Source organism: Pistacia vera, unplaced genomic scaffold (assembly GCF_008641045.1).
Source record: "Pistacia vera cultivar Batoury unplaced genomic scaffold, PisVer_v2 Contig691, whole genome shotgun sequence".
Taxonomy (NCBI): Eukaryota; Viridiplantae; Streptophyta; class Magnoliopsida; order Sapindales; family Anacardiaceae; genus Pistacia; species Pistacia vera.
The window spans coordinates 295,512-307,774 of NW_022196547.1; the positions used below are offsets into that span (position 1 = coordinate 295,512).

General features: G+C 31.5%; 1 protein-coding gene across 1 annotated transcript; it reads left to right on the top strand.

Annotated features, from left to right (window-relative positions):
• The first annotated feature begins 4,137 nt into the window (after window positions 1-4,137).
• On the top strand, window positions 4,138-5,645 carry LOC116113814 (ethylene-responsive transcription factor ERF061). The gene has a single exon (XM_031399983.1). The coding sequence runs from the start codon at window positions 4,522-4,524 to the stop codon at window positions 5,449-5,451; it is 930 nt and encodes a 309-aa protein (XP_031255843.1). The 5' UTR covers window positions 4,138-4,521; the 3' UTR covers window positions 5,452-5,645.
• Window positions 5,646-12,263: the final 6,618 nt, after the last annotated feature.

Here is a 12,263-nt window from a genome sequence, read left to right on the forward strand (position 1 = left end):
TATTTAATTAGTTATGAATTTTAACATTACATTATAAACATTAGTAATTTACTATACTATTACATTACTTAATTAAACGATTAAAAATTTAATTAATTATACATTACTTTTATATTTGTAATATGATTACTTAATCAATTATAACATTCCATTATAAACATTAGTATATTAATTAAATGATTTGAAATTTAATTAATTATAATATTAAATTATAGATTTGTAGTATGATTACTTAATTCATTATAACATACATTATACTATTATAGTATGATCATATAATTAATATACAATTACATAATTAATAATTACTTATTGATTATGAGTTATGATATTATATTTTAAATATTAGTAATTACATTTACTACATAAACATTAGCACAATACTTAATTAAATGATAAGAAATTTAATTAATTATAACATTACCTTATAAACATTAATTAAGCATTACATTATAGTTAAATAATTACTCAATTAAATTATAATATTATTATATTGCATTATATATAATCACTTACTTAATATAGCATTATATAGTTAAATGATTACATAATTACTTAATTAGTTATGAATTATAACATTATATTAAACATTAGTAATTTACTATACTATTACATTACTTAATTTAGTTATGAATTTATAACATTATATTTAAACATAGTAATTTACTATACAACTTACTTAATTAAACGATTAAAAATTTAATTAATTATAACATTACTTTATATATTTGTATATGATTACTTAATCAATTATACATTCCATATAAACATTAGTATATTAATTAAATGATTTGAAATTTAATTAATTATAATATTAAATATAGATTTGTAGTATGATTACTTAATTCATTATAACATTACATTATACTATTAATTATGATCAATAATTAATATAACATTACATAATTAATGATTACTTAATTGATTATGACATTATATTATAAACATAGTAATTTACTAATTTGCACAATATTTAATCGAATATTATAATTTTATTATTATAACATTATATATAATTTATATTATGGTATGATTATTTAATTAATTATAACATTCTATTATAAACAATATTATAATACTTAATTAAATGATTAACAATTTAATTAATTATAATATTACATTATAATTAAATAATATATTACTTATTAATTATAACATTACAATTTACATTGTAGTATGATCACTTAATTAATTATAACATTACAATTTACATTGTAGTATGATCACTTATTAATTATACCTTTTGTTTCAATATTAAATTTACTAAATTAATTGGTATATTATAAATACTCAATTAACCAATTATAACATTAAATTAATAAATTTATAAACATTAATAATTTATTAACTTATCAATAGACCCCTGGCAAATGGCAATGTTAGTAATTAGTATTAAGAATTGTTGTTTTTTTAATGATTTTGGTGAAGTTATTTTATGTGATTGTGATGAATAATTGTTTGTGTTTTGGTTTTGATTGACGAATTTTATGTGAATTGTGATGATTGGTTGAATTCAAGCATTGCTTAGAGATTGCAGGTTATGAGTTACATTGGACACAATAATGAATAACAAATTTGTTAGGGTTGTATTTGTAAACTTATAAGGTGTTTTTGTTATTTTTTAAACTAATAGGGGGGTAATTGATTTTTTACAGGTACCCTGGAAAGGAACCGAACCTGCATTTAGGTTCCGGTTCCTTGAATTGAAGAACCTGTACTGTGCGGTTCCGGTTCCGGTTCCTTTTTTTGGGAACCTGTACTGTGGTTTCCGGTTCCGGTTCCCCAGAAAAGTGCAGGGTACCCGGAACCGCTCACCCCTAGGGTTGTGCATAGCTTTAACCTACAATCCCACTTCGATTTCTAGTTGAGTATAAGGTAATACCATTTTCATGATTTATTTGGGGAGCGGCAGTGATGGGCCCTTGTGGGATAGTTATTTTTTATATTTTACATGGGGTTTTTAATATTAATAGAGAGTTTTTTAATATTTTAATGCAAAATGTATACCTTGTATAGCTATATAACCACTAGGATGATTGAGTTTTGAAGGAAACATGTTGGTAACATGGCATGTTTTGTTTGATCTGATAAATGCAAAAGCAAAATTTTGTATAAATATGGTATTGGGTCACGTTGATTGAGGGGAAAAGTTGGAAAAAAAGACAAAAGGATATAAGGAAGAAGACGAAGAAGAAGATGGATATACATGAGGACTGAGGGAGTACTATTGTGGATTGACTTATAAGGCGATAGTTAGGTATGTTCACATGCCCATGCAGAAAGATTTCTGGGCATTCAAGATTCGATTGGTGGCTTTCACGAGCTTTGTCTTTCACAAAACCCTTTGTATACATATATATATATATATCACCTTTTCAAACGATACCTTTATGTCTTTAATGCACCTTTACTCAGAAATGGTCCCATTTTGATTTTGATAGCTTTGTTTGTCTCTGATCTGAAACTTTTGAAGAAGGAAAAGGTCCAACCTCATTCAAAACAAGTGGTTGATTGTTGATATGACTCAGAGATGCTCTTGTTTGGTTTTCTTAATGACTTGGCTCCCTTTTTTCCTCGACTTTATATCCTTGGCTCAGATACAGAACATGTGCTATCCTTTTCTTGTCTCCAAATCAAATTGATTTCCTTCTTTTGGCTTTTGTTTAGCTGTAACATGTGAAGATCGGTGGTAAATCAGAAGGGTTGTTAGCACAGAACTGTGCGACAGTATGGGCGGATTGATATGATTCAAACCTGCACAGAATGAGATTTGAGATTGATTGAAATTAAAACAGTGATGGAAAATAGTGTAAACATAGGTCATAGTAAAGTTTTGTATAGACTCTTTGACATTCATGAGTAGTTCTTTAAAGACAGACGAGCTTTCTTAAATCTTAATCAATCTACTGTGCTAAATTTGGAGTTACTTTGTACTCAATCTAATTAATTAGTTTCATGGACTGATGTAAACCCCATTTTTTTTTTTTTACGTTTAAAGTTGTGGATTGATGACCCAAAATATGTACGATCTCTGTTTTTATGAAAAAAGTTAATTATCAAGACAGCAACCCAATTAGAATTTGTCGTTCTGGAATGAATTGAATGAAAGGAGGGGCAGGTAATTAAAGATTAGCCGATGAGCTGATATGGGCTTGAGCTTTTTTTATGCAGTTTCAGCTTATATCAAAAGCTGCATTGATGAGAAGGTGCTGGACTGCCTGGCCCTGGACACGAAACAAAAAGGCAGAGAGAGAGAGTCTTGCTAAAAGACGCGTGGCGGAGGATTTACGATTCCACAATATGTAGAAACAGAAAAGCTGCGTGGAAGCAATTAATCGAAAAAGTAGCTTTTTAGCATTAGTATTTACGTCAGTGGGGACTATATGTGCACGAAGTCAAACTTTATTTTCTGTTGGGAGACCGACATTTTCCCACTTGAAACTTTTTCACCTTTGTTAGATTTTATTTTATTTTCTTATAATATTTTGTTAAAAAGACAAAAATGACCTCAAATATTTTATTTTATAAATTTTTTATTATTTTTTAATTAGTTAAAAAGTAAAATTTTAAAATTCAAATAATAAAAAATAATTAACTCCATCTAAAAATTAGGAGTAATATTATAAAATTATTTAAAGTTAAATAATCTTAATATTTATTTATAATATAATCAATATCACATCACTATTATTTATAATGTTTTTTATTTTTACTAATTAACATAAAAAATCAATATTCTTAATTAAATAAATAAATAAAAAAATATATATCTTCATATTTAGATTAATAAATAATTAAATAAAGATTTTAGATTAATTAAATTTTAATTTATAATAAACTAATTAAGAAATATTTTAAGGGTATTTTTATTTTTTCAGTCAAATATTAAAAGGGTGCCCTTAACTAGATTCACGGTCAGACATCAATATTACTGGGAAATTACAAGAACGCCCTCTTCAAGACTGGGTGCCACTATAAAGAATGAGAGATGTTGAGAAGGGCAGTATAGTCTTTATGCAGAGATGGGCTTCCAGTAATTTAGATGAAAGTCGAATTATCTTGGAATGTAAAGTTGTGAACACAGGGGCATGAGAAAGGGCTTAACTCTGCAGCTATAAATATGGCAACTCAGGACTCAACCTAGTAACTTGAACCTCCTTGTTTGAAAGAAAAAAAATCTAAATCTTCCTCTCTGCTCCCAAAATCTTGTAACATTTCTGATTCTTCCATTCTACTTTTCTTATTGTATCTTCTTCTCAATTTCTAAGTCTCGTGTTTCTTTACCCAAGAGTTCTTCAAGTTTGAGCCATATCTGCTCAGATTATAGTCTAACCCATTTCTAATATTTTCATTTTGAGGTCTTTTCTTGCTAGTTTTTCACAATTTTTGATTTCTTTTCGCAAGGAAAAGGGAGATTTTTTAGTGCCCTGTTTTCCTTTTTTTTATATTATTTTCTTACTCTTAAACCCTCTTTCTGTTTCCTCTGTTTTCATTGAATACTTCACCAAAAAGAAGAAAGAAATGGAAGGAATTCGAGAAAATAGTCCGTCTTTTTCATTCAGTGAAGGTGCTGATATCCGGTCTTCGCTCTCTCAACTGATATTAACTGGAGGGACCAACACGATCGACTCAATTTTCTCTCACTGTCCACCAACACCCACCATCACCGGCCCTGTCCCTGAGCCATTAGGCTCTTCGGTTTACCTTCGCCAGAGAGATATTCTCCAGAAATTCTCTGAAGAAAACAGAACGAAAACCAACCCGCTCACGTTTAATTCGCTCAACAACCAGCCACTTCAGAACTTTGCATACTCTGTCAGCACTACTTACATAGCTCCGACAAAGAAGAAGCTATACAGAGGAGTGAGGCAGAGACATTGGGGCAAATGGGTAGCTGAAATTAGACTTCCTCAAAACAGAATGAGAGTGTGGCTAGGCACTTATGAAACAGCTGAAGCAGCCGCTTATGCCTATGATCGTGCGGCTTATAAACTTAGAGGAGAATACGCAAGGTTGAATTTTCCAAACATGAAAGATCCAAGCAAGTTAGGATTTGTAGATTGTACGAGATTTAATGCCTTAAAGAGCTCAGTTGACGCCAAGATTCAAGCAATCTGTCAAAGGGTGAAAAAGGAGAGAGCTAAAAAGAATACGAAGAAAAGCGGTTGCAACGTTGAGGCTAAAAGCGGAGCCACTGAGAATGAGAAAGTAGAGAAAGTAGTTGATTCATGTTCATCTTCTTCAACTATGTCGCCTTTGATCAATTGGGATGGTGAATTGGTTTCACCAACTGTTTCTGAAGATGGGTTTTGGAAGAGTGAAAATTCTCAGCCATCAGTTTCCACAGAATATCCCACCATGTTCGCTGAGGAATCAGGATTTGAAGGCTGCTCGCTGGCAAGATTGCCATCATACGACCCTGAGTTGATTTGGGAGGTTCTTGCTAATTAGAAGAGTATTATTATTATTTATTTTCTCAATTCCCAATTGTCAGTAATAATTCTGATTACTATGTAATATGTTAGGTGTAAGTGTAAATGGTGATTTTGATGTTGCAGGTAGGTTTATTTGGCCTTAATTTTTTTTTATTAAAAGGCATATCTTTTTATACTAGTTACACTTTAAGCACCAAACTGAAGTTATAATTAGTTGTATTTCGCACCAATATTGGGTCTTTATTTGCACCTATTTTTAGTTTCATTTGAGTATCTCTTTAAAAGTTGAATGTTGTGTTCAGACCGAAGAGATAAAGATTTTCAATATAGAACTATTGAAGAATGAACGAACTTATCCCATCTCCCTTTATCAATGAAAGTGAACTCAGCCACGTTTCACAGCTTATCTCTTTTGCTTTCTATTGATGTCATCTATGGCTATGGCAGTGAGTGGTCCTGGTCCTGTCTGCCTAAATGTAAATGGTATAAAGACAGATTGATGATTGGCCCATTCCACAATGGATACAAATACAATCCCCTGTATCCATCATCTTTCTGTTAATTAAAAACGATTAACTTACTTCCCAATAATACAATGTTAAGGACAATATTTGTTTAAACTGGTTTATTATCCAACACTTTTTGATTGCTCGCATTTTCTGCTATTTCATTATTTTACCCTATCACCATCCATCATCAGTGTTAGAAAAAAATAATAATTCAGAACCTATTAAATCAGTTATCTTAGGGGAGAAACATGGGATACGTTTGAGCTTCTTATAAAATAAGAGGAATAAAGACTGTTTATATACTGATACAGGGCCCAAAAACATCATTGAAAAAATGCCATAATTTTAAGATATTAATACGAACATTCGCAACTGACAATAGATACAATGTTACATAGACTAGTGCAGTACTTCGCAGCATTACGTTGGATATCACAGAGTACTGAATACAGATTTGAGTATTAGACAACATATAGCTGAAAAATTTACAAATAGTTGCTAAGCTCCACTGTGACCATAATGACTTGAAGTACACGAGATACAGTGGCGGACCCAGGATTTTTGCCCCGATGGAGGCCCTCGTGGCTCTGCCATTGTTTACCAATCAACTAGTGAAAACACAAGAAAATAACATCCAATTCACAAAGAAACACAAGAAAATTTTTACGTGGAAAAACATCTTCAATGTGAAGAGATAAAAAAACCACGGGAATCTAATGATCCACTTACTATAATCAAAACAGTTTACAACAACCACAAATCCACCAAAAATATTCTACACAAATGTAAAGCTCAATCACAACTCTAACAAAAGTAAAATACACAAAGGTTTACAAAGAGATGAATTACAATCACTCCAAATCCATATCCAGATGTTAACATTCAAACTCAACCATCTAGATTAAAGATCCACACATCCTCTGTGTATTGACCCAAAAATCAAGTTAGAATGGTATACCTAAAGATATAAATAATATGAATATTGATTATTTAAAGATAAAAGAAAGTTAGAATACTATACCTGGAGATCTTCAATTTAACACGATTTTCTGCTTCATTATGTTCTGAAAATGTTCAATGATATCTTCATTTTGAATTGTAGCAAAAACTTCATTTTCAATGTAAATTACTAAGCAATTGTTCATCCACTTGTCCCCCATTCGATTACGCAAAGTATTCTTAACAAGATTCGTTGCAGAGAACACCCTTTCAATTGTTTCAATAGCCATGGGCAAAACCAATGCTAATTTAATAAGTAAGAAAACTTTGTCATAAGCAACATCCTTCTTAAACTCAACCATTTTTTTTTTGTAAGATCAACAATCCCATCAACATGAGTGAAACTGGCGTTGGTGCTAACATCCTCAAAACAGTTTTCAAGTTGATTATCAAGCAACCAAATATCGTGTTGAGGAAAATCAGCAGGATAGAACTTTGCAAACTCAAGTAATCTATCTTTGTTAAATGCAGCAAAATAGTTACTTGGATCAAGAGATGCCATACACTTAAGCAACCTCATATTTACTTCATCAAAACGATTATTGAGTTCTTCTTGAATGTTATCTAAAACTGTGTACATTAATTCCACCTTAAAATGATGTTTATTTGTAATTGGTGCAATCCCCCGTTTGTTCTCCCAAAATTATCTTCCATGTTCTCTGGGATTGGTATGTCATTATCTTTACACAGATCATAAGCTTCTTTCAACAATATGTCGAAGCAAGTGTCTTCATTTCTCAATTTATGCAATCGACGCTTCGAAATTTGTAAAAAACTGCATGGCACTAAGAAGATCTTGAACTTTTCTTTGTAATGCTTGTGACAGTTCATATGTGATTCCTAATACTTTCTTCATCAAGAATAACAAAAAGATGAATTCAAAATTCTCCATGATTCGTAACAAACTCCTTGCTTGACTTTTGTTTTGTCAATCAGCTCCTTCAATCTCAATCACTCTGAGCACACCAACAACAGAAGAAAATAAGTTTATGACACTATAAATTGTCCCCATGTGTGAACCCCAATGTGTATCTCCTGGTCGTTTAATAGTGCATTCTTGATTCAAACCGCATCACGTCTGAAGATCACCATCTCCTATTCATATTGTTTATCACGTAGAAGATCTCTGTGCTTGCAATATGCTACTATAGTGTTTGATAACATAGAAAGAGTTTGAAAAAGTTCACCCAATGCTGAATGTTTACTTACAACTTTGACTAGTGCTAGTTGGAGTTGATGAGAGAAACAATGAATGTAGAAAGCTGATTTATTTTCTCTCAATATCAAAGTCTTCAAACCATTGAACTCACCCCTCATATTGCTTGCTCCATTGAAACCTTACCCCCGTAAACTTGTCAAACTCAATCCATACTTTACAAAAAAGGCATTCATTGCAATTCAAAGACTTTGCATAAATATTCTTAACATGCACAATCCCAATAAAACGTTCAATAACACTACCTATTTTGTCCACATAGCGAAAAACAATAGCCATTTGTTCTTTAATTGCCACATCACGAGATTCATCAACTAGTAAAGAAAACGGTTGTTTATCTCTCATAATTTTTGCAATAATTTTTTTTATCGTCAAATGAGCACAAACAGTAGTTAGTTGCCTTTGGATTTTGGGGGTTGTCATTTGATGGTTTTTTGGAGCATTTCCCAGCAACTTTCTTTATGTCGTCATTGTGATTGGATAGAACCTTCAATAGTTACATAAAGTTACCTTGATTTTCAGATTCAACCGACTCGTCATGACCACGAAATGCTAATCCTTGATATAAAAGGAATCTAATGCAATCAATTGATGCATTCAAGCGAATGTGATAGTCCAATTTTTCCTTTTTCGACACGCAAGCAAGATTTACATCGATGTGTTGCTTTTGGTTCATCAAATCAACACACTTGGCATGACATTGGTTATGAGTACTAGAATGATCACCAACATGTTTTTTCACTTTTGTTTTATCCTTCTAGTTATTAAATCCCTTATTCATAAAAACTTCACCACCTGCTTGGTCACCATAATCGGGTTTGAAAAGATAACAATTCAAACAGAAGATTGCATCTTTTACCACACTATATTCCATCCAACTTGAACCTTCTTTGTACCACTTTGATGTAAACCTACACTTTTTATCTCCAAAAGGAGTGAAAGGAAAGTCATGATCTTTAGGTTGACAAAGACCTTTCAACAAGTATGCTCTTCGAATATCCTCTTTTTGTTTGTCAGTACAACAAAGCTCGTTAATTGGTATCCTCAATCCTGGGTCAGTTTCAAGCTCATCTAAAATTGAACACCCCGATTGAAGGTTGAGCTTCTTTTACTTGGTGTTGTTGTCGCTGTTGTGGGGCTTCTTCTTCTAATGAGGTTTGATTAACCTCAAATCAGTAGAGTCTTCATCAACATTTTTTGCTGAACTTTTCTTCAGTCTTTTGAAATAATTAGATATCATAATCTTATTTATACAAATATATTTGGAACGATTCTTGCTTCTTAATGCTTTGGATTCCAAATCCAATAAACATTAGTCAATACCAAAATGGGATCCAAAAAATAAGAAACAAAGAGATTCCTATATATATATATATAAACTAATTAATTTAGCAACTTAATTAACTTTCTCTTGAATAAGATACATGAACAAACCAATACATGTAAACAATTAAAACAAATAATATAGTTTTGGCAAATTCAACCCATAGCCCAACAAGGCAACAACTATAATATAGATGTGATCATTAAATGCATATTTTAACACATTAAAGACATATTTTAACACACTTATCTTATTCTATTTTGTAAACTCTAATAAAGAAGATAAAATATGAATAGAAGTACGTGCATTTCCAAGTAGTTTACTCCCAATGAGTTTACAGTCATTTTTTTTCGCTTTCGAATTTTCCAACAACACAAACAATTTACCATATATTTAATTGCATCCAATGAGTTCCTTTATTCAGTCTCAAAGTATTTCCTACTCCTAATTCTCAATTCCTAAATGCCTGACAGCACTATACCTTCCCAAATTTGGAATCTCTTTCTTTTTACTCATTGGGAATCCCAATGAGACAATGAGTAAAAAGAAAGAAATGCAACATCAATTTCCCCCAATCATGATGTCCCAATTTTTGCTTAAAAAAGAAATGCAACATTTTAATCAGGAATAGTGAAAAATTAAGGGCAAAGAGCCAAAGACAATACCAAATTACTAATCTTTCTTGTTATGGTTTTGAGGATGAGGATAGTGCTAGGACTGAGGAGACGTGAGTGAGAGAAGTTGAGAGGCGGAATTTCAACCTGGGATTTTTTTAATTTATGGTTCAAGGTCCGAGGTAGCGCCGTCATGTAAAAGGGAAGATGAGAATTGGGGAATGAAAAAGTTGAATATGAAACGGACAAAACTAATCCTTTAATTTTTTTTAATTTTTTACTTTTTTTAACTTTTTAAAAAAAACTTTTCAATTTTTTTTTAAAAGTTGAGGGCAAGCCTGAGCCTACCCTTAAGGGGCCTGGGTATAAAAGATGAGGGTAGACCTAACGGTTCATTTATACCCAAGCCTTTGAGGGTAGGCTCAGACTTACCCTCAACTTTTAAAAAAAAAAATTGAAAAGTTTTTTTAAAAAGTAAAAAGTTAAAAATTAAAAAGTTAGATTTTGTCCGTTTCATATTCAACTTTTTCATTCCCCAATTCTCATCTTCCCTTTTACATGACAACGCTACCTCAAACCTAGAACCATAAATTAAAAAAAAATCTAAAGTTGAAATTCCGCCTCTCAACTTCTCTCACTCATGACTCCTAAGTCCTGAGTCTTGAGTCCTGGCACTCTCCTTATTCTCAGAACCATAACAAGAAAGATTGGTAATTTGGTATTGTCTTTGGCTCTTTGCCCTTAATTTTTTACTATTCCTGATTAAAATGTTGCATTTCTTTTTTAAGCAAATTTGGGACATCATGATTGGGGGAAATTGATGTTGCATTTCTTTCCTTTTACTCATTGTCTCATTGGGATTCCCAATGAGTAAAAAGAAAGAGATTCCAAATTTGGGAAGGTTTGGTGTTGCCGTGCTGGGCATTTAGGAATTGAGAATTAGGAGTAAGAGATACTTTGGGACTGAATAAAGGAACTCATTGGATGCAATTAAATGTATGGTAAATTGTTTGTGTTGTTGGAAAATTCTAAAGAGAAAAAAATGACTATAGACCCATTGGGATTAGACTACTTGGAAATGCATGTACTTCTATTCATATTTTGTCTTCTTTATTAGAGTTTACAAAATAGAATAAGATAAGTGTGTTAAAATATGTCTTTAATGTGTTAAAATATGCATTTAATGATCACATCTACATTATAGTTGTTGCCTTGTTGGGCTATGGGTTGAATTCGCCAAAACTATATTATTTGTTTTAATTGTTTATATGTATTGGTTTGTTCATGTATCTTATTCAAGAAAAAGTTAATTAAGTTGCTAAATTAATTAGTTTTTTTTTTTTTTTTTTATATATAGGAATCTCTTTGTCTCTTATTTTTGGGATCCCATTTTGGTACTGACTAATGTTTATTGGATTTGGAATCCAAAGCATTAAGAAGCAAGAATGGTTCCAAATATATTTGTACAAATAAGATTATGATATCCAATTATTTCAAAAGATTGAAGAAAAGTCCAATAAAAAATGTTGATAAAAACTCTACTGATATTGAGGTTAATCAAACTCCATTAGAAGAAGAAGCCCCACAACAGCGACAACAACACCAAGTAAAAGAAGTTCAACCTTCAATCGGGGTGTTCAATTTAGATAAGCTTGAAACTGACCCAGGATTGAGGATACCAATTAACGAGCTTTGTTGTACTGACAAACAAAAAGAGGAAATTCGAAGAGCATACTTGTTGAAAGGTCTTTGTCAACCTAAAGATCATGACTTTCCTTTCACTCCTTTTGGAGATAAAAAGTATAGGTTTACATCAAAGTGGTACAAAGAAGGTTCAAGTTGGATGGAATATAGTGTGGTAAAAGATGCAATCTTCTGTTTGAATTGTTATCTTTTCAAACCCGATTATGGTGACCAAGTAGGTGGTGAAGNTCAATCGGGGTGTTCAATTTAGATGAACTTGAAACTGACCCAGGATTGAGGATACCAATTAACGAGCTTTGTTGTACTAACAAACAAAAAGAGGAAGTTCGAAGAGCATATTTGTTGAAAAGTCCTTGCCAACCTAAAGATCATAACTTTCCTTGCACTCCTTCTGGAGATAAAAAGCGTAGTTTTACATCAGAGTGGTACAAAGAAGGTTCAAGTTGGATGGAATATAGTGTG